At 33.3% G+C, this 24,291-nt stretch overlaps 1 protein-coding gene across 2 annotated transcripts; it reads right to left on the minus strand.

Moving 5' to 3' along the window:
- Positions 1 to 637: 637 nt before the first annotated feature.
- On the minus strand, positions 638 to 21,891 carry LOC130641064 (uncharacterized). Of its 2 annotated transcripts, XM_057447708.1 has the most exons (22): positions 21,742 to 21,891; positions 13,388 to 13,539; positions 12,026 to 13,057; positions 11,763 to 11,929; positions 11,528 to 11,680; positions 10,991 to 11,026; positions 10,781 to 10,856; positions 10,534 to 10,632; positions 9,993 to 10,096; positions 9,274 to 9,431; positions 8,787 to 8,890; positions 8,462 to 8,596; positions 8,236 to 8,327; positions 7,982 to 8,068; positions 7,731 to 7,789; positions 7,497 to 7,611; positions 7,128 to 7,265; positions 6,578 to 6,693; positions 6,078 to 6,272; positions 3,293 to 5,757; positions 2,265 to 2,389; positions 638 to 1,639 (listed from the first exon to the last, which is right to left on the minus strand). In XM_057447708.1, exons 2-22 carry the CDS (start codon positions 13,461 to 13,463, stop codon positions 1,460 to 1,462), a joined length of 5,712 nt encoding a protein of 1,903 aa, XP_057303691.1. In that variant the 5' UTR covers positions 13,464 to 13,539; positions 21,742 to 21,891; the 3' UTR covers positions 638 to 1,459. The 2 variants fall into 2 exon arrangements, with proteins under 2 accessions (XP_057303691.1, XP_057303692.1); XM_057447709.1 differs by lacking the exon at positions 13,388 to 13,539 and having other exon boundaries at positions 21,742 to 21,879.
- Positions 21,892 to 24,291: the final 2,400 nt, after the last annotated feature.

Raw genomic sequence — 24,291 nt, forward strand, 5'->3', positions numbered from 1 at the left:
AAAATGACTTTTTTTACATTAGACAGATATGAACAAGAACTCTCCATACCTTGATGGATTACCACAATTCGAAGTTATCGAGAGTGTTTTTAAAAAAATTTCGCATGAAAACATATCCACTAATTTTTTAGGAAGTTGCTAGGTCTCCATTTTCTCCCCTTTTTCAAAATTGAAAACAAATTTTTTTTTAAATAATCACTGGCATTGAGAATATGTTATAAAATAAACACTTTAATTCTGTAAAATCTTGAAAGCGGAGTTCTTCGGTTAAAATACTTCCCCGTTCTAAGCAACTTTATCAAACATGACCTACACAACACTTTCTTGTGAAAATATTGACTAAATAACCTTTCGAAGCCAATTTGTAGACATTCAGCAGAATCAACACAAAAACTGCTATAAAACCAGTTCACGTACGCACAAAGGTAGACACGAGTTGTTTGCAGGAACTTGCCTCGTATCTGATGTTCGGGCATAGTTATTTTCTTAACTATTGTTCAGCAAAATTTTCTCAGATAAATTCTAAATCATTTTGGCTGGCGTTACTCGATAAATATTCTTTGTTCATTTAGAACTTATGCTTTCAGTTTCGTGTTAAGGGTAAGGTTCGAACCCATCTTAGGCACAAAAGTCTGCGTTTAACTGTATAATAATAGTTTTTCTTTCATTTTACAAAATTAATGCTTACGACAGGTAAAAAATAATTAAAATTAAACAGAGATGGATAAAAAATTGAGGGTACAACATTGCATGATTATATCTAGCAGATGGTAAAGTTAAGTTCCCCTCGAAATCATGCTGAAGTACCAGAAAAATTACAACCTTCAGAAATACAAGAAAATGAAAAAAGAGAAAAACACTTTGAGAAGTGAACGCAGATAAAACCACATACAAAATATGTGACGAAGAAATTGTAAATAATTTTCTACTGTAGTACATACATATATCTTTTAATTAAATTTCACAAATATATATACAAATTAATCAGAGATAGTTTTGAAAGCTTTTAAAAAATCCATAACTTAAAAACATGATCTTTGTATCTTACTTTACCTATTTTTCGCGCCAAAAAGCAAATTAAGAATGTTCACTCGCGCGTGAAAGCAAATTCGACAAATTAGAATGACTAAACAGAGTGTATTTGCAATAACTATGTAAATAATAAGTTTAAAAAAAACAAGAAAAAAATCATGGCTTTTACAGCTACATGTAAAAATTAATTTTTGTCACAATATTTGTATTGGCCTAACTAAACGGATTTTGCATTTCAATATATTGTCTAAAAATAAACCAGCTCCAACAAACGCTTTCTCGTTGTGTAAACAAAGATTTATTTCGCGTGCACATCGTTCGTAACGAAGATAGCTCAAAACCAACTAGTGGTCATAAGTCGAATACACAACAGCTGCGGTGTTTATCGATAGATCAGATATCGAGGTTTCAACTTCTGTCATTAACACTATCGTGGGTCGTTCTGCTTTTGCTTCACTTTCTGTTTTTCCTGTGGCGACGAATCGAGGAAAAGGGAGGTGAATTTTCGCAACTGAGAAGCAGCCTGTTTTGATTGTTCAAGCAATCGTTCTTTTTCTTCCATTGAACGAGTTAACTCTTGAGATAATCGCTCTTTCTCTTCTCTTTCCTAGAAAGCACAATACCATGAAAATTAGTAAAAAAAAGGCTTCGATTAATAATTACAACCCAGGCTCAACGAACACTCGGCTCAGTTGCACCCATGTGATTCGAAATATGTTCTAAATTGAAACACTTTTTATAGGTCCCTTCGGAGTTATATCAAACAAATGCAAATGTTGGGGGTGTGTGGTCAGATTTCATCATGTTATTCGAGTTATGTTTGACAGCGCTTTCTTAATGTCAGCAAAATGAGTTATTTTTCACAAATAAATTGCAGAAAATTTTACAAAAATTATTTTGTGAATGAAGCAGGGAAATTTTGACAACTCATATAAAAAACAAGTTATAAAATAGCATCAGATTTTCAGTTAAAACCATCTTCAATGCATACATATAGATGCAAAAAGCTTTGACAACTAAATTTCACGATCAATACCACATAACCCTATTTATACCATGTAGAGGTATGTGAAAGCGTTTGGGCACGTCCGATAATCTTAAAACCTGAAGCCTAGACTTAAACAATTATTTTTACCAAACAAACAACGACAACCATAACGACAAGAACAACGACAATATAGCGGTGAGAACAACACAAACAACAAAACAACAACAACAACAAACAAACATACCTGTTCTAACTCGTTTTCCATGACAGTAAGCATCACGTGAAGATCTTCTTTGCTCCAGGGAGAAGTTGTTGAACCTTTGTTAGCCGCTAGATCCAGACCTCTGACAACAAGTGGGATACATGTGGCTATAAATGACAAAAAAAGAAAGAGATATATACACGTCAACAACTCCAACACTAACGACAACGCATATCACAACGACGTTATCACGTGAAAGGCGATAAAACAACGCCAATGACGGAATAGAAGTTTAAATATTCTCTATTTATACCTGGAGTTCTACGCTGCTTCATATTGCCACAGGACACATGGACGTTCCTTTTCACAGAGAAATATCAATTCTTTTCTGATTAATTAAACACAAAACGCAAAAGCTATTCAAACAATTGAAGAAACGAACGGGATAACAAAATGAGCATGAAGGTAAAATGATTTAAACAACTGATTTGCAAGCGAAATAACGTTTTACAAACATATACAAAAAACAAATCAATTAATAATATCACTAATAATATACACTGAATAACTTTTGCATATCATTAAAATATGATGTGTGATTTTGTGTGCATAGAATTTTCGATTTTCTTTAAATCTGTAGAAAGCAAAGCCTTCGTAATATTCAACTTTATATATACTAGTACCGGCCTCGTGTTTTTAAAAAAATTGACATCCAACATAACACTGCTATTTCTAAAAACATGTTTAATTTCCAACCGAAACAGACAATGTGTTGAGAGAATACACCAAAGGGAGGAGAGTGTCCATCCTGGTAAAAACAATTCTCATTTCTCTCGTTCTTTCGTATGGAAAAACCATTTAAATCCGATTTTGTTGTTATGATCTATACACCTAACCTTCTAAACATCTGTCACTACGTATCGACTTCTTACTTCACTTTTATTTTTTAAGATTCAAGATATTACAAGTATACATGCTGGGGGTCTGTGGGTACATATTTTTGAGATGTAATTAAAAGGAATAACTTTAACCACATTTCACACAAAACAAACAAACAAACTAACACTTACTGCTACATGATTGATTAACTTGTTCGCTAAGAGTGGCCCGTCTTCTTTTATTACTGCGTCCTGGTAACGAATGAATCCCTCCTCTTGTTGGACTGATTGGTACACAAGGTAAGGGAGAGAGTTGGTCCTCTACAACTTCGGTTACAACCTCCTGAATTTCAACTTCAACTTCATGTTCACCATGATTTAATTTTCGATTTTCACCGAGACAAAGATCATCAGGTTTTGGCCGTTCACTTTTGCTTGCATGATTTCTTTCAATTGTTTTTTTGAAAGGCGCATGTGTTTCTGTGTTTTCACTTTGTTGCGAGCCTGACTTTTTTAAAGGCCTCTCTGGATGGCCTACCTTTACCGTTTCTTTGATGTTAGAACTTGTTTTAACTGTACTCGGAGGGGGTGACCACGGTCGAATTGCAGTAAGGCTAACTTTCGCTTCTGATCTCATTCTGGCTCGTTGCGCAGAATTTGATGGGTCGTATGAAGACTCGCTTGTTATTCTCGATTGCTTCGGGCTTGCGGTATGATTTTCTACACTTTTCTGTTGTTTTATCCTCTGATGATCTATCAATATTTGCGGACGACATGTACGGACAGGTACTTTAGGTGGATTACTTTCAGTTCGAGCCGTCTGGTGCGCATGTGAACTTATTTTTCTAAAAGGTAAACTCGATTCCTCGCTTCCCTGATGGTTGTTCAGGATAGGTTTAGATTTAAAACCACTTTCAGCGACAACTGCACCCCTTACACCGTTTTTTTCAGGCATTGTGGATAATTCCATCTGAAACTCAGATATGGCAGCTTCTAAGCTCTCTTCTGCTTCACTTTTGGGTAAGCGAGGTGAAATATCTTCGCTCTTAGGTAAGCGAGGTGAAATATCCTCACCAACAAGCTTTCTGGAATTTCTACTTCCCCTTCGTTTGACTTCATTATTATCTGAGGAAGAATCCGAACTAGGTGGTTCAAAATTTCTTGACCGTCTTCTATTGCTACGTCGCTTTCTTCGTCTTTCTTCACGTGGTGGAGTAGTCGTACCTGGTTTAAAACCGAAAGCAGCATCAAGCTTCGCAAAGGTCTCGGTCAGTGAGTCATCCAGTTTATCATCCGGAGATCTTCCTAACACAGTGCTGTGGTTTCCCCTTCTATCTTCAAGTTTACGTATTGGTACAGGGACTGCATTTGAATGTCCTTCTGCAGTCTGTATTTTAGAATTAGCAGCAGCATCTACTGCTTTAATCAAAGCATTGTCACGTTTGTTTCCTTTTGGAGAAAATTGCGGACTGGCACTTCTACGTCCATTTTCTAAATTAGATGCATGATGGGGTTTTCTAGACGAATGCGTAGGCGACGAAGTTACATTCTCTATCGAGTTGGATTGCTTTAATACTTCACGCCTGAGTGATGTTGGCGAGTTATTTTGTTTTACTCGTTCGTGCATTATATCATGAGCATTTCGAACCTTCGTTCGGACTAAACTACCTTTTCTGTTAGGCCCATTCTCCTTCTCGCTGTTTAGAGCCTCCTGGCTTTTACTACGCAGACTGCAATCAGAGAAACTTTCCTGCAATTCCATAGAGTCAGTTCGTCGATGACTTTCGTTGGAATCACATTGTTGAACTTTTATCTTCTGTAATCTCGGATCGCTTTCGGATGAAACATGTTCATTTCGTGTCAAAAAGCGTCTAGGAGGTTTGACAGGAGCTGGAGTTTTAACCTTTTCTTGCACAGTGTCAACAATAGCATAACCAGGGGCATCGTTTTCCGCAGGCAACTCCCTCGGATTTTCAAAAGCAGCTTCTAGACTGTTGCGATTATTTTTCTTTGTGCGTGCATTGACTATTAAGTCAATATTCTGTTGACGTTTTTGCACATCATAAGACGTGCCTTTCCCTTCATCCGGTTGAGAATTTTCCTTTCCTAATACCATATGTACCTTCTCGTTGACGATAGGATAATGCATGTCGCTTGCTCGACGCGTAAACACACTCGCCACATTACCTTTTTCCAGTTTTGCTTTGTGCGAAAATACGTCATCATCTTCTTGACGAGATTCGGCATGAGTTTCCATAGTTTTCTTTTCCGACGATTTACCGTCGCGAAAGAAAGGATTGGGACTATTAGCCAACGACCGATAAAATTTGGCGTCAATGCTTTTCCGAGTGTCGGTCAGCTGACGTTCAATTTCTCCCAGTTCATGATCGACACTTATAGAGGGACTAGTAAGCTTCATTTTATGCTGTGTTATTTGCGGAGAGTTTTCATTCGATTTGCTTGCATTGACTGATGGCAAGTCAGACGCAGAGCGCGAAGTTATCAACCGTTCTTGATGTGAGCGATCTATGGAAGTGTTATGCATGCTTCTTGGTGAATGAAAATACGTATCTCGAAACTGGGCAGGCATATCATAAGACGATGTATCTGAGGCACCAGATGTTGTGGAGTTCCGACTTTCTTTTCTCCCAATAGCGCTAAAAAATAATACATAGTATTATAGTACATATATAGTATAGTACATACAAGGCACAGCCAAATTAGAAGATCTTGACATATTAAGACCATCGACTTTATTATATGGTACCTTATGGAACTGGCCTAAATTCGATTCTGTAACCAAACAATATCTCCGTTGACAAAATTTTTAAAAATAAAACGAAATCAAGACCACTTTTACAAATCATGATAAAACTGGGATTTTTGAAAATGATGGAGAAACAGTTATAAACTTTTGATTTTACACGAAGGCGGAGAAACAACAACTGAACTCTTTCTAAACCTTAAACATGCTCACCCTTCAACAGAAATGGAACGGACTTTTCCAGTAATAACAATTTCATTATTGTATGACTCTGTACTGCCAGTCAGATACTCTTTAGATGAACTCAAATTAGAGCTACTGTCGCCGATTCCTGCAAGAGTAGCCGCCGACATACTGTAAACTGACGTCATACTGGAATAACGACGCAAGTTACGTACGGCTTTATAACTAAAAGAAAACAAAAAAACAGATGCATGAATATAAACGTAAAATAAGAAAAACATCTTATTATAAAATAATAAAAAATCAATAGTGTACACATTATTTTTTCTCGTGTTCCGTTGTTTTGACGGTTTATTATCAAAGGGTAAGGTACTATAAGATGTGTTTGTTGAGAGATCAACGACGTATAATTTGGCACATGTAAACATTGCATCACACATCACACATGCAAATATCGCATCACGCATACATCACACAAACTTTACATTACCATTACACATGCAAACACTACACATATAGCATTGACTCACTTTCTTGGTTGTCCATCAGGTGCTGGTGGCAGAACAACAATGCGAACCGCGCCAGGACGTTTCAACATCAAAATCATGCGCTCGTGAGACATTGTCCCAATCACGTGTCCACTTATCTAAAGACAAATTTGTCAAAAATATCAGAAGTTTCAAGAGTTTTCCTATATGCATCTATTCTTTAGTTCAGTGCGATGAACTAAAAATCAGTATGGTCACAAACAGTTCTCTCTCGATTTTTCTACAAAACAATTTTTAGAGGCAAAAAAAAGTGAAATATTCTTTGCATTCCAAAATTTGCACGCTCGCATTAAGTTATATTTTGGCTACATAATTTGTGAGGTTTCAGATACAAAAGTAAGAGAATTCTTGCAACAGAATAGTAAATATCCATTTGTTCTTTATTAACAAAGCATTTTCGTGCATGCGCAACTTTGATAAAACAATAAAACATAAACACAAGTTTCTTCAATGGAATTATGAAAATTGTTCTGTAGCAATGTATTACATATATTATAACGTGTTAACACTTAGAAACTGACAAGCACCCTACCTCAAGAAGTCTGCTTCCTTTTCTCAAACCCGATTGCCAAGCAAGACCATACGGTTCTACTTCTGCTACAAGACCTTCGTAAAACACGTGAAAGCCTAATTGCCCATCATTATTTCGACGAAGGGTTAAGTCTTGTGTCTAAAAAACAGTTTGTATTAGTAGTTGTATAGACGAAACCAATTAATGTGCCTATTAGGAGGCGCATTCTTTCGACGTAAGCCAATCTCGCAAAGTGCAGGTCGCGAGTTAAAACGTTGGCTTTTTTATAGTTACGTATAAAAGTCAAAAAATAAAGGTTCAACAAAATCAAATATTAAAAACCTTATACACAAAGAAGCCCAAAAAAATGTAGCCAATTATCACCATTACCTCACAGCCGGGTGTTACGGCTTTCAAACGATTCACAATATATGGTAGTTCATTCAAGTCGTCTTCCACAAGCGTAAAAAACGCCATTTTTCCAACACCGTAAAACAGCTTCAGCCTATAATATGAAATACAAGAAAATTATTTAATGTTTCACACGTTCACCAACCTGCCAGGTGAGTTTGCGACGGTTTTATTAAGCATTTATGATTTGTTGAAGAACCAAGTTGTACTAACGTTTGCGATGTAGGTCTCCAGCCAAGAACATGTTTACATGGTATTGATAGTATAATTTCCTAAGAAAAAAGTATGAAATTAGTGCATAAAATTTAATAAAAAAACTGCATTGCAAAAATATATTTTAGAAAATAACTATATGAATATTCTGTTTTACAATGAAGTAACTATAGCCACAATAATTGAAAATTAGTAAAGCTAATTTGTAACAATTGGTGGCAGTAGCAATGAAGAGAAAATGGTTTACTAACCTGCGTGCTTTGTTCAATAAAAACGATTGCTTTCGTAGAAATGGAAAGAAACGCGGATGATCCTGATCCTTCACGCTCGAAATCAAACTAAAGGAGAAAAGAACTGATGTTTGAAAAGAATTACCGGACTAGTCACAAAAACTGAGATAGGAGAAAGCCCTTGGTTTGACATAGAAATCACTTTCGGCATAGCTACAACAACGACGGACGAAAAATATGTATTTTGAAACGGAGTAAGTAAAGCTTCCACCAACCTTTACCGACCATACCATTCCAGCTTGCAGCCAAATTTCTGGATGAACTGGCGGATGAATTTTTTCTTTTTTCTTTGTACTGAATGAGAACGCTAAGGCAAAAGAAACTTACTGTCAATACTTTTCTCATAATGGAAAAAATATACTGTACAGTGCATGTTCCAGTTTTGGATTGCATTAATTACAAACTGGTTGTATTAAAATACTGAATTAATCATAGGCCTACCAAACTTTTGGGGTGGGTCAATATTTTGTGTGGAAATCTGGGTGGTGGCAAGATCTTTCATGTATTCATATCGAGTTCTGCGTGCCATGTGAGTGAACTTGTCAGATTTATGCGCAGCGTGTTCTGCATTGCACACTAAAGATAATATATATACGAAAATCATTTTGATAGACTGGTGAACAAGGATGTCTAAAAGGTAAAGATAAAATTATTGCAGACATGTCTTTATAGTGTGAATAGAAAGTAAAGCGTTAAGCTGAATAAATATATTACTTGTAGACAAAAGCAAGAAAAATAAATCAAAGTAATATTTCAACGGACTTACATTTGCTCAACAAGAATTCTCTGAATGCTGCATTTTTACTGAATTTGTCTGGCGGAATGGGTGGGCCAAAATAGGGAACATCTCTTGAACGACTTACTGCAACCCTGCACGAAAACATTACCAGCGTACAACAAACAAAAATTAACTGTGTGAATAAAACAAAAGCATCTCATCATCCCCACAAATAATTTGCTTACAAACTTCTTGACCTCCCGTGACATCTTACATGCCAAAATTGTAACAGTGTAGGATTTTTTTTGATACAGTACATTCAAGTGTTTAATAATGAATATTTAAGTAATTTACGTATAAAATGGTGCAATAAAATAGAATGCACCGACATTTTCACCCCTTATACCATTGCATTGACTCCTTCCAGCTGATAAAAAAGCACTTTCCCTGAACCACAAAAAATTCCTGAATTCCCTAAACTTCTCTGTAGAAATAATCCCTTCAGATTTCAAAAAGATTGTTAAAAGAAACATACTGGTATTTCGTGTATTCCGTGTGTGGATTTTCCACTCGCACAATAATAAACACATGCTGGAAATGTGATCGCATCATCTGTGGAGTAAACGGTACAGAACCAGGCTCTTGAAAGATTACTGTTACAATGTCATTACCAATATGCCTTTTTCGAAGAAGCTGTGTGGAAAAAAGTATAGGGTTTAATTACAGAGAGTATTATAAATTGTTTATATTATAAAATGGAATCGAGTCTCTTTAAATTTTTGAAGGGTTTTGTTTTACTTCGTAAAAATAAATATTGACTACTAAATTTTATTTGGACACTGTTTTTCACTCGGAGAACTTCTCTGGTAAGTTATAAGGCAAAACTTTCTATTCCGAAACCTTGATTCTCAGAAGATCCTAATTCCACTTAATTATGGACAAGGTGTTGCAAGACTTAATAAAGAAACAGCATTATATCTTTTCTTGCTGACAACAATATTTTCTTGCTGACAAAATAACCATTAACAATCTAAATTGTGTTAGGAAACGATTTAGGCAATGTTTTCGCACTCCATTTTCTTCTAGTCATATTAATAGTTTACAGCATATATCTCACCGTTTTTGCACACAAAGATATATAAGTACCGGCAAAAAATCCAGAAAATCCGATATATTTTTCACAAAAATCAAGTTTCAATGTAATGATTAATTGCCTATAGGTAGCTAATTAATGACTCTGCAACAAAGGTTTACCTGTTGTCTATCATGACTTGTAAAGGGTAATTCTGTCGAGACATGGAACATAATTTCTCTTCCATGGAACGTTGTGTACAAGGAATGTTGACCAGTGGAATCATCTAAAAAAAATTAATTAAAAATTTCAAGTAATAGAAAAGACACCATACATTGTGATAGTAATTGAAAATTTAAATTTAAAAGACACAATAATCCAGTGTTGGTTAATGAGGCAAAATGTCCTATATGTTAAAACTTGATCGTCCAATTACTTCTTACTGCTTTTTTTCAAAACTGATGTTCATCAGAAAAAATCAGCTCCTATTGCAGAAATAGGGATAATGCTTTGGGGAACTTATCATCAGATATACCTTGCATGTTCATGCATAACACAACAAAATTCTTCTTTGTGTGGGCATTTGTGTCCCTCTTTTAAAAAAGCCTGATTACATCAAAGTGCTATATGTTTTACATCATTAAGAACTTTGTAATATCAAGTATTTAATAAATGTTAACACTATTCATTTAATATGTGTGACACTACATAAAAAATACATACTTTTGTTATCCAACTGTGCTCGATAACCTTGAAATCCTTTCAATGCCACTTTATCTGCAATAACACTGCAAAATTCTAAGAACTCGGAGCCACCTTTTTCTAAAAAAGTATCAGGCAAGGGTTATAAACAATTATTCAACATGACTCAAATAAACACCACCGTAGTGGTCGCAACTATGATTAAGCACCACCAAACCAGTTCACGTAAAAAGAAAAAAATATTTGTAAGAGTACTACAACTTCTTACCATTATTATACATTTCTTCTTCAGTTTTTTGTCCTGATTTGCAATATATCAATCCAATTTTGTATTTTAAAGTCAACTAAAACGTATTATATGAAAGGTTAGTTTGTATTTTAAACTCAATTAAGATGTAATATATAAAACATTGCATCAAAATACTCAACAAAACTATGATATATATCTCAAGCTTTATTGTACAATAAAAATGCTAACCTGTTGTTCATCTAACTTCAGTAATTGTTCGCTCACCTAAGTAAAAAAAAACAATTTGAAAGGAGATAGTAAAGGAAGACAACTCTTGCAATTCTTGTTGGTGTTTGGCACTGCCAACCTAAAAGCCAATCTCACACATTTGATTGCTGACAGTTAACGCCAATATTGTTGGTGAACATTCCTAGAATAACACTTTAGATATCAATGCCAATCTCAAAGAAGAATTTGTCCAAAACATAGCAATACTTTTAGGCTGTTAATTAGTTTTTTTCATAGTTTTAAAACAATGCTGTTGTTAATTGTAATATGGACAACATTCTGATGCTGGCTGATGGTTGGTTTAGATAGGAAGTGACATGACTATCTTAACTAAACTGAACTTCAAGTCACTTGCAAACAATAATGATAAAGCATGAATGGTGATAATATCTCAAATGACATTTGATAAAACACTGCTTTAATTACAATTTTGCTGCCGTAAAACGGAAATCATTTCCAGATTGTAAAATGGCAATATGCATCATATCTAATTACTACCTTTGGTCCTGTAAGGCCATGTCTTAGACAAGAAAGATTAATATCCGGAAAGCAATATTCTAAAACATCTTTTAGCGGCAACATACGATTGGAACCATGCCTCGATGTGGATGGAATAGAATTCTCCAAAACAGATATTCTTAATGCATAAAGCTAAATTAAAGTAACAGAAATTAAGATACATATCTTTAAATGATGCAGTAGTAATGTTTACAAATATATGATGTGCCAATACCTCACAAGTACGAAATATAATCCTATACTGATACTTTTTATTAGCATTTTTGTCGTTCTGATCATGTGTGGAATGTCCTAGAACAGCCATCTTAGGCAAAACTTCTCTGATCACTGATATTCCCACTGGTCCTAACTTTTCATCAATCCCAAATAAATTATTATGCTCTAGAAAACAAGTCATGGAAAAAAAATATAAATAGTGTTGGTTCTGTATGAAAAAAATGCAAAGTTCTCTCAACAGGAATTAAAAATTACTTGTACCTTTTTCGTAAAAATATTCTCTATAATATAATGCTCCTCTATCAATGTGTTCGAAGTCAAAAATCCTTTTCCCACTAACATTTGGCTCATCCCACACAAAGAAGGAAGAGTCTTCACTAACGTCTTCAAGTAAAATATCTTGCTCTGTAGACTCAAACTCTTTTCGGGAACGGGAATGTTTTTTCGATCCATCATATGTGTTATTACGTAAGTTTTCAAACGAACGATTTCTGTTAAACATGGAAATTAATTTTGCTATATCTTTTTTATGTTTACTAGAAGCTTCATTTAATTCACTATTTTGTTCTTCTATATCAGCTATTTCATTTCGAAAATATGGACAGTTTTGAACTAAGTCATTTTCTTTATTATCCCCTTCATCAATCATTGATTCTGCTCGAGAACGAAATCGACCACTTTGGGGATCAAATTCACCTGACTTAGCTCTTTTTCTCGTTGAATTGCTTCGCACAGAAGCAGCTGAAGCACCAGTAAGTTTTTTAGTATAACTACTACCTTCCTCCCAGAGAAGTTTTAATGTAGCTGCATTAACAACATCAAAAAACAAGCTCTGCGTGTCAAAAAATGCAAAGGATTTCTCAATACCTCTGTTTATATTCGAAGCAAATGGTGACATGCCTAACGACTGTAATATACTATAGCGTGCATCATCAGCAGTCATTTTATTAGCTTTTTTATGTCGTATTGATAACTTCCTTCTTGTACTTGTACGTTTAGTTCTCTCTAAAGCTGGAGATTCTGCTACGTAACCTGGTGTTTTATAATCTGAACCTGCGTCACTATTGGCATTTGTAGTTTTTTGTGACCGAGTGCTACCATTACCTATTCGTGATTGGAAGCCTTTAATCAAACTATGCACTGATGGTACAGAATCAATGTGATCATCAGAGGTTACTTTGTTTTCAGCATTAAAATCCATTTTCTTTCCCTTTATCGAGCCTGTGCTGTGCCTTAGCTCATTTTCCCGGTTAAAGTGTCCATCTGTTTGACCACGCTGACTTTTGTTGATTCCTATATCAAAAGAAACAATTATACAAACAAATATTGAAAAAACAAAACAATATTATATAACTAAAACATCGAAAAGCATGCAACACAAGGTCAATGTCTGTCAGTGTAAAAATACATGAAGGCAATAAAATGGCTACGAGTGTGTAATGCTGAATGATAATTTAAAAAGACAATTATTTAAAATTGCACAGTGCAATTCTCCAATGATAAGAATGACATTTCTGTTTAAACATGTGAAATGTATTAAAAATGTATTAAACAAATTAAAGGTTTGTTTACTAAAAATCGAGACATGTAACAAAATCCAGATGGTGGTAATAAAAAAGCAACCTTTGAAAGATGAAGAGTATGCAAGTTTCCCTTTTCTTGAGCTTCGTGATGAATATGATGTTTCGATGTGAGACATGTTTTCAACATATGTGCGTGTAGTATGTAATGCTTTTGTCTGCGCACAGTAAGTTTATCTGTCAGTAATTTTCATTCTAAGGATAAATATAATGTTAAAAGCCAGCATTATGATATGAGATAAAAAACACAACACCATTTTCCTTTTGAAAATATGAAATATTATTAAGAGATTAGCTCTGTACAGCAATTATTGCTAAAAACCTATACTAGAGCAAAAAATGTGTCACCTTCATAATACAGCTATAAACTTTGACCACAATAGAAGTGTGGTAATTAAAAAGTTCATCAACAATGTGGTTGAATTAAAGTACAATTTAAAAAGAAAATGAACATAATAAAATTTAGCATTTAAATTATAAATGAATCGTTTTAGTTATCAAAAACAGATTGTCAAAAGTATGATAAATGAGATGGATAATCTTTGTTAAACAACATATTGCAACTTTTAAAAAAATGTGAATAATAAATTAAGAATGGAAAAACTACCACTTTGGTTTTTATGCAGTCATTTGTTTATTTATAATTCTGTTACAGTAATTCCAGGGCTGGGTATGATTAAAAGTAATGCCATGTGGCAGTGGTTAAATTTCCTGGTGGTAGAGAGTGATGTATATGCCATATTATACTTCTGTGTTTTGAAAAAACTACGAAAATTATCACTTATAAACTTCAAGAAGGCAACAATTAAATCATTTGTCATTTTGTTTAAAATCTTGTGTTGCAACTGAAGACAGAGTTCTAAAATACATTTTAAAACAATGTGTATGGGTGCATACAAATGTTACACATGGCCATGCCTGAATCTATAGTGTATAAATTCACTATAGGGTTGATAACCCTAGTTAAAACATAGAAAACACAGAAAAACATAAAAAGGAATCTAGTTTAAAGTTATGTCTCTTCCACACAGTATTAGTTTCTAAAATAAAGAAGTTTGTTAACAAAATTAATTATTCAGTAAAAAGAATAGGGTGTACTAGTCTAAATAGCATATTTCTGATGCGAGGATAAAAACTGTCTTAAATTACAGCTTTTGACATGTTTTCAATTATTAAAAGAAACACTCATACAATTTTCCCTTTTTTTCCTGTTCCTTCTGTAGTATCTTATTGGTCATCTACTACAAATTCACTTGATCGTTTTTTTTTTACAAAAATGTGTATCAGTCTTGTCATCCTCACACATGCAAATACACTAACATGCCTTTCTCACAACTCTGAAACAAAATTAGGTTTGCTACTTTAGTGAATTGAAAACCACATGTCTAGACATGTTTATGATGTGGAATGCACCATACACTTTTCTTTAATGCCAAGACTACTTCTTAATGAAATACCGGTAAGCCAAATTTACAGCACTTGTTTAAACACATTAACAAAATCATAAAACATAACAACAGATTCCAACATAAAGAAAAATATTAACTGTGCAAATAAATTAGCAGTTACATATACAATATACATGATAATCATAAAGAAAAACTAAACAGCCAGACATGAATGAAATAATATATTTTATGCACCAACAAAAAGCTATTTACAAGACGTACTATCAATGTATTATCATCTATCACATTATTTGCATTATCTTGTGCATTATTTTGAGCATGTTTTAAATACCTTACTTGCTCAGGGGAGACATATTCAAAAGAAGTTTAGTACATATTTACATTATCAAAATGATGCTAAAATACTTTGTATATAATTGACTACTACACATTAATTCAGGGGAGCAGTTTTTCTTTTAAATGTTAATTTTATTAAGAACTGAATTTTATATAATTTTGTACTTCACCACTCCTTAGCACCCATACTTTGCTGCATGTAAAAATCTTCATCTGGATTTAAATAACCTTCGAGTGGTCATAACAAACAAATTTAATCCACAACAAGAAATTAGCTTTTAACTCTTTATCTATTAACAAGCATTCAAACTTTTAAAACAGCTACAAAACGTTATTTCAGATTTGCAACTCTCCACAAAAATATTTAATGTTTACAAAAGTTATGTATGCACTGGGGAAATATTTTTATACTAAACAGATAACAATCTTGGTAGTTAATCTTATTCAAAACATGCTATACTTGTTTTCATGTTAAAAATAAACAATGAACAAAGCAGTTGTACAATAGGAAGATTCACAACTTTACTAAATCAGAAAATAATCTCTACAAAAGTCACAAAAATAAAATAATTAAAAATCACAAAAATTATCATTATCAGGTCAATAACATAAACATACATCCTTGTAGACACTGATTAGCCTCCTGTGATATCCTGTGTTTCTAATTACTAATAAATTATATACAACAATTGACTGTGATTTAGAGTGAGTATTCATAAAACAAGTCACAAAACTGAGTAGTCACAAAACAAAGTAGCTATGAAATTAACAAAATTTACTTATGCATTTTTAAATTATTGGACCAACTTAGCTAAATGAAACAAAAAGCAATAAATATGCTGGCTGTTGTTAATGGAAATTTTTACCTACTTAAATTAGAATGATATTTCTGCACCCATGCAATTGAAAACCTCTTGTTTTTTTGTATATGACTTCACTTTCTGTAAAAAATTCTACTTAAATGTGATTGTGTTTATAAACAAAAATTTCCATTTTTTTTGGCTAATATTGCTAATAATAATAATCGATCCTTAAAAAAAATCATACTTGAAGATTAGAAACTTGCAAGCATAATTCTTCACGAATGGGTCAAAAATTTCTTCTTCACAAACATAAATTTTGCTTATGAAGTTTTCGATTGTAAGGTGAGATGAAATATTTTTTTTTCAGCAAAGATTACTACAGTTATCTACATTTTACAACAAAAGGTTTAAGATTTCAAAAAACCTATGAGACACAGCTTAAAAGAATGACATTATATGTCATTAATTATTAACCTTCTTAAGAACTCATTAACATGGTAATGGTTATGTAAACAAAAGGATTTAATCTATGGCTATTAAAGAAATGTAATCTGGAATAAGTGAGTCATTTTATAGCAAGATTGTTAGTGTATATATTATTATGCCAGTTGAGTGGCCTGTGTAAAAATACATTAAATTTAATACGCAAACATTTACAGAAATAAAATTCGATGACATCAGCAAAAACCTGTCAATGTAGAAAAAACATTTTTTAACGAAAATGTTAGCACATTTGTGGCGCCGTAGATTAGTGGTTATAGCTCTCGTACTCTGTGCGGGAGACCGGGGTTCGATTCCTCTTGACGGCGATTCAACATGGGCGAGTGAATGTTACCATAGCCCCGGGTTCACCCAAGCCATGTGAGGGAAATTGGGAAGATGGCACACTGTGTGGGTCGTTGGATGTTGCCGGGAGTTGTCTAGTAGAGCGCTGGCCCTAATTGGGTCTGCGTCGCTCAAAATGATCATTAAATACTCTAGGACTCTCCATCTAAGCCATGGCCCCTCCTGGAAATAATAGACAGGGTATATCCCTAGATATTTGTGAGGCTAGCCATGTAAAATATGCACATCTATCTATCTATCTATCATTTGCCACTATTATGTGGAAAATTGAAATGCTGATCAAAATATATTACAGGATGGTATATTTTGGACGAACAGTTTAGGATATATTAAGTCTATTTCAGTTGAGTGACTAAGCTTTGGAAAATTACCCAATTTGGTCCCAGGTTGTTAGATGTGGGAACAAAACAACTGATGTCACCAGGCTTTCCAATCTATACAACCTCAAAGTTATATTACAATGCAATGAACTCAGTAGTCTCATACAAAATATTGGTGCATGTCTACCATCATTAATGATGCAATGCCCTAAGTTAATTTAACACCTTCACAGTAACGCTTGTAACTTTACGCACATATTTCGCGAGTTTAGCGTAATGATATGTCTACAAAAAGAACATTCATCCGTATTTTGTGCATGAAGTTATTTGCTTTCTTTTGTTATAATCATGTAAGAACAATAGCCTTTTGTTGTCACAACTTGAAAGCTATTGTTAAAATTGCTAACGATCTAAAAGCTATTGTGATATTATTTAAATAAAAAGAAGCAAATGCTTATGAAAAAAAAATGATAGCATCTGACTCTTTTTTGGTACTTTTCTACTGTGATTAAAAATGTTAGTTTTGATTCCTCTATTCTTTATAACAAAATATAGTGATTTTTTAGGCATGTCATTTTATTATATATTGACTTTCTTTTTCTATTGACTTTTTTATTTCACAGAGACAGGTTTTTATCATTTTATAGTGAAATACTGTTCGAGTGTGAACCAGCTAAAACTTAGCCTTGTTACATTTTATATATTATTCTCTATTGTTAATCCCTTGATGTTTTAATAATTAAATAAGAAAAAACAATAAGTTACTTGAAGCTTATGTAAATGAAATAAAATTGGTGTAAGAGACATGAACTCTATTATTTTGACATGCTATAACGGTATGCTATAACAAGTTATAACGGTACTGAAAGCTTGTGTGATAACTAATGTGTACATGTAGTTATATCCAAGCAGTTATATTGTACATGTATAAACATGTACATCAAGTGAAGAGTAGAAAGGACAATGAATTTTCTTTTTTTTTGTCACAATATTTCCTGCTAAAAAAGTTTTAAGTCTGTTGCTTTTTTAACCTGTCAACCATGAACTTGGGTGAGGCAATGACTATCACTAATATCTGAAGATGGTGTGAGTAAAGTTGTAAGCAAAATACTCATAGAAGTTAACATAAACTCCTGCATATTCACAACATACATATTTTATCTTTGAAACTAGTTTTCGCTGCTTGAATATTTTACTATTTCCTTTATTTTCTGAAACTGCAAGTGTCAGTTTTGCAAGAACAACAATCAAATGAATGTCATGTTTACATTTTTTTGGTAAAAATGACTGGTTTAAAAACAAGTTTCTATATATAATAATACTACTCATATTTTTTTGTTGACAAAACCAGGTGATTTTTAAACTAAAGAAATAACAATGGGAAATATTTTATCAACTTTGCTAGGATGACCAAATTCCTGTGATTTTCTTAACGCCTAGCCTAAAATCTACTTCAGTTACGTGTTCTGTAACAGGCAAAGTTAGACTAATGCCAACAGCACTCTTAAAAAAAGCGAGGCCATTGTATCACACTTTTAACTTTGCGGCTAAATAACTTGTTAACGGATGGAAAATAACTGATATCATCTGCCGCATGGGCAACTAAGGACCACATGATTAGGACAATTTCCTTAAGCAGGGTCAACCACCTATTTTAGAATTGACTTTGAATTGAATTATGTCATGAAAAATCCTTTATCTTCTGAACGGTTCATTAAAAACACACAATGTTATATATTATTTTAATCAACATATCAAGATCTACATGAAAGAAGGAGGAGAAGGAGTTAAACAAATTTATAAAAAAGCGCATCATCTCCTTAATTTTTATCATAACTACATGATCGTTAGTTTCAAGCTCTAAGGAACAGAAGCGACAGGTTAACAAATTTCTGAATATGTTTCTGGACATGGATAAGCCATTGATGCCTACTAAAATCAGTTGCAAAAATCAGCATTTCACATATAATATTGATTATCATAGGAAATCGATTAAGAAAATATAAATAGTACAAATCAACTTACACATGAGTGTCAGTATGTTTGAAAACTATTGCATTCTCCTTCTGAAAAAAGGGGACACGTTCTATGGAAATAATTTATGAATAAGGGACAAATTTGATATCAAACTATAATATCGATAAATTCCACTTTAATGTGTCATATCTCTACAATTACAATTAGAGATATATTGATAAATTATCGCTAATTATTAGCTAAGGATATTTATTGCTAAATTCATCACTATCTTGCAAATTTATAGCTGCATATATTATAATTATACAATGGTGGTGCAAGCTAAGAAAAAACACCTTTTTAACTAGCTATATTGCAGTATTTTGCTTTTATTTTGGAATGGACCTATGTATAATTCTCATTAGATGATTATTTCCTGGATAAAGGAAGCAAACAAAAGATACAAACAACCAAGAAAGTTTAGCTATTTAATTATACCTAAATTTTAAGATTTAGTCAATGCCACATAATATACATGCAATACAATTCCAGCAGACAAATATAATATGCCTGTCCCCAATACAAAAGCAACCAGGTTTAAAGTTAATTTCCACTGAAATATTACCAACAAGTGGGTAGTTCTTTCTTGATTTGAAAGGTTTTGTTATTAAAATCCTTATCCTGCAGTGAAATAAAAATTGTGAGGATTACATAGCGATATCTTGTTGTCAAAATTGTTTAAATAGAAAAATGTTTGAGTAGAATAAATAGCAATTTTAGAAAATTCAAAATAATTCAAAAACAAAGCATTTAGATCAAAATAAGAAATAAACACTTCTTGCTTTTGCAGAGCATTTTAGTGCATTTTTAATTGTTAGCAATAATTCTATAGAAAAACGCTCTTTTAAATATTAGTGTTATGCTGTTGAAAATAATCCCAACTTAATAGTATAATGGAAGAAGAAATCACTCCTTTTCTAGTTCAGGTGACCATTTGCTCTAAAGAGTCCTAGAGTTACACAGTTGCATCCACAATAGATCACTTTTTTTGTAAAACAAGACTGTTACTTCATTAATTAAATTAAAAAGCGATGACCAAAAAAATAAATGAACATTTGTTTTAATTCCATATAATTAATTTTAATCCTTCACGAATCAAACAGCGTCAAAAAGGTATTAAATAAAACTGTAAAATTTTGATCTGTTTTAATTATATATAAAATAATAATAAAAATAAGAAGTTGCTGTCGTTTAACTTAAGTTTTAATTCGTGATCTCATGTTGTTGTATAATGATAGTTTGTACATTTAAAATTATTTATACATATTTAATGAGGACCTAGAAGACTCTGTTATTAAGGTTGTTTCATTTTGGTGTACTAATCACAAAGTCTTGCTTTTTAGACAAGTTATATGCATTCAAACTTATTATACATGATATATATATATACAATCGAGCAACTTTATTTTATAAATTAAATTTTAAGGTTAAATGACAGCCTTTTATACAACTCTTATAAAAATAATGAAGTTTTTGAGTACATGTCAACAACAATAGATTTGTGAGCACTTGCTGGTAATTTTTTAGGCAGAATATCCAAGGTAAAAAGCTGGTAAAAAGATTCTTTCCCCATGAGTGCGATTTCAAAAAATATAAAAGTCAAGATGCTAAAAAAAGAACCAAAAACAATAATTAAAAAGTGATCATCTCCATTAGAATTTGCCATATATGTATATATGAGATGGTAGTCTTAAAAAAAACAGTCTTTTAATACAGGTTACTTGGTCTGGAAGATACTTCCACACTTTTGCAGCATTAAACAGAAATGCCTTTTTGCCAAGTTCTGTGTTGACAAAAGGACATGTGTGAGCCTGTTTATAGAAGTTCCTTTTGTTTGGTAACTTTGTCCATTTCTTACCAGAGGAAATTTTGTGTACTCAGGGGAAATGTATAAAATTCATGACTTTGAAAACTAACACAGCAGTCCTCGAAATCAGGTCAATAACCCATTGGAAATAAATTGCCGACGACATAGCCGTTTGCAGCGGCAATCATTCGGCAATAATTTAGACGCGAGAGAGTTAAGCAAGCATCAACCTAAAAAACTAATTAACAATAGACCGTCCGTTAAATATATAAAAATGGGGACTAATTTCACTTTCTCACCTTTTTTGTTTTTCTTAGGGAAAATGAAAAAAATTCAACAAATTAGAAAATGTTTCCACAGTAAAAATCCGCCATAATCTAGAATTGGTTGTTTAAAAAAATGTATCTCGTGTAAGTCTCCACAAAGATTGTTCCGTAAAGCGTGGAGGAGGGGGGCAAAATTCTATATAATGACAAATTTGCGGTTAACAGAGACGAAAACTAACACAGGGAAAATGGGCTTGCCGTTAAGGGGTGGGGCAGGGGGGGCGAGTCTAGCAGCCAATTTGCCCTTAACGGAGACAAAAACTGTTTGTCGAAGGCCCCTAAACGCCAAATCAATACATTTCAGTTTTCTCTATCTAGCTAGCTAGCTGGACAATTCTGTGGCTCAAATGGAAAAAATCTTTTTTGTCTCTCAAAGTTAGAGAGGCTAACCACATAAATATAACCCATCACTACTACAACAACTTAGCTAAAAAAACAGTTACTCTGTGCTTTGAGTTGTTATTGCTTTTTAATAGCTGGTGTAATTCGCACTCACATAGAAATTAAAAGATTTTTAGTCATAAATAAACTTACATAACGTAGAAGTATGAAGTACTGACTGTTTTAACTAGTAGCTTGTCGTAATTTTGAAAAAAATTACGAAAACTTTAGGGACTCCACATGAACAATCTTGTTTTCCACACCTCCATCTTGAATACATTCCATTACCCGCGGGTTGTTGTTTTTCTGAAAACACTTCCCGCGGATGATGACGTAAACACAGACCGCCAGAGGAATGCGGACGGAAGAAAGGGAACTCGTGAAAATTTCAATTTCGCGAATGCTACATTATCAATGATTTAAAAAGTAAAGTGGCAAGAAATTCTAATCCCCTTTTTGTGCTGAATATGTTTATCATAACTTTGTTCTTTGGTTAAATTCTTATATAACAAAATTTGGCTATGTATATAACTGTGAATGAAAATGTTAATTAAAGACACGCAAAAACTGTTAGATGCGATTTATCAAATTTCCCTCGTGTTGGGGCAAAAAAATGTTCATGATCAGTCATATTTAAAAAACCCAAGATGCCCTGGGTACGAAGTTGACAAATCTGGACTTTTAAGCTTGTAGCCTCGTCCCCTGGACTTGTTAGGTTTTTATATTTGGGCGGTCTGATGTCATCACGCATCCGTACACAATGAATTTACTTTATTTTTTACGCCTACTGCATGCTTACATTTTTTTAACATTGTGAAAAAATTATTGTGAAAATTTGTAAAATTTGATAAACAGTTTTGAAGTTATAGCTAGCCTAAGTCCGTTTGCGAACAAATGACAAGTGAAAATTGACAAGTTCTCTGAGTGCGTATTTTTTTCATTGACACACGGTCTTCATAACTGCTTGTGGTAGGAGAATTTTTAAATCCAGCCGTCAGAAATTGTAACATATATAAGTATGGCCACATTTTCGTTAAATTGCGACTCGCAGTTTTACATAAAACAACAATTAACGACGATTTTAACAAGATGTTCTCCTTCTTCGATTCTTTTTTAACACGGCTGATTTTACGCAAACCTCCATCAAGACAACGTAACGTGCGATAAACAAACCTTGATATTTAAAAAACGTTAATCCTAATTTATGCTACCAAGCAACACAATTTTAAGTGCCTGACAAAGATCACTATATTTAGACCAAACTCTAATAAAATTTAACAATGAAAAAACAACAGTAAGAATCAAGTTATAATGCATCCTCTTTCCCAGTATATATTTCCTTCTCTGTATCTAACAGGCAAAAGTAATTGGGAACGAGTGTGGTTACACGGCAATAAGTAAATGTATGATGTTAGTTCAAATTACCTGCTCATGGAAAGGTAATCCCTCGTTTTCAATCTTCGTCATATCAAAAATTAAGAAACACTGGGGATAAGGGTGGAAAAGGTCCAAACTAAAAATTTAATTCGCCAAAATATCGATCGCAGCGCCGAGGGTTAGGGTTAAATCCCCACACTTCTGCTAGATAATAATTTCTTTGAACAAAGTATATTTCAATGTCTAAAAGAAGCTGTTGTAGAAAGACAAACAAAGAGTGTGGAGGTGTTTTTAAAGTAAATCTTTTCTTATGTCCCCTAGATCTCGCGTTGCGATCCCTGCAGAAAAAAAAAAAACGCAGGAAACTGCAGATGTTCTTTCCCCTATATTTTTCTTTTTCTTATTTTTGTATTTGGCGTAATAGAGATGTGAGAAAACTCAAGAATCTAGGATATGTTCATTCTGTCGACCAGAGTGTTTTTACTTTGAAAATCATTCTCAAATACAACCTCGTTCCCAGGGCTTTTTGTCTCTCATCGGCGCTGCGCTTATTGATAGGTCTGACGAAAAAGTGTTCGTCTCGCCGTCCGATATGCAAAAAGAGACAACATGTTCTGAGATCGAGGTTGTCTCTAATATTGCACCGGTTTATCCGGACAATTTGAGAGAATATCCTCAAATTTAAAATACATGAGCATTGCTTCCTGCGAATCTCTTGTATCGCAGGGTGTATTGGGGTGGTTCAAATGATCCCGCCCCTTTATTATTTAGATTATATAGCTGTGTTACGCGGCCACACAAAATTCGTACGGGGTCGGGTGGTAGTGGTAATAAGTGGACTGCATTTAATATCGTGAAAATAGAGTTTTCTTTTTTTTTTGATTAGAAGCATTACATATTTGCTTACTAAAACAATTTTCACAGAAAATTAGATTACAAAATGTATTCGTTAAATTTCTTGAACCTTAAATCTCCTAAAAAGATCTCGGGATTGGGACCAACCAAATACTTGTTTTAATACACGTCCATCTATAAGAAACATATTTTTGGAGTTCAACAGAGATGTTTTTAACTTTAAAAAAGAAATTTTGAACATTTATAGAGTTATACCTATAAATTATTATTCATTACTTGATCTCTGTATATCTGTAAATTTGCTTATTCAATTTTCTCAATATTTTTCGAGGTAGCAGTCGACAGTACCTATAATCTCAGCCTCAAGTTAATAATAATCTTAGCTTCAAGTTAAATTTGAATAATCTAAAGTGAAAAAAAAACATTGTATTTTTTATCAAAAACGCGTGGATGCTGCAATGAATTATAGCA

Source organism: Hydractinia symbiolongicarpus, chromosome 4 (assembly GCF_029227915.1).
Source record: "Hydractinia symbiolongicarpus strain clone_291-10 chromosome 4, HSymV2.1, whole genome shotgun sequence".
NCBI lineage: Eukaryota > Metazoa > Cnidaria > Hydrozoa > Anthoathecata > Hydractiniidae > Hydractinia > Hydractinia symbiolongicarpus.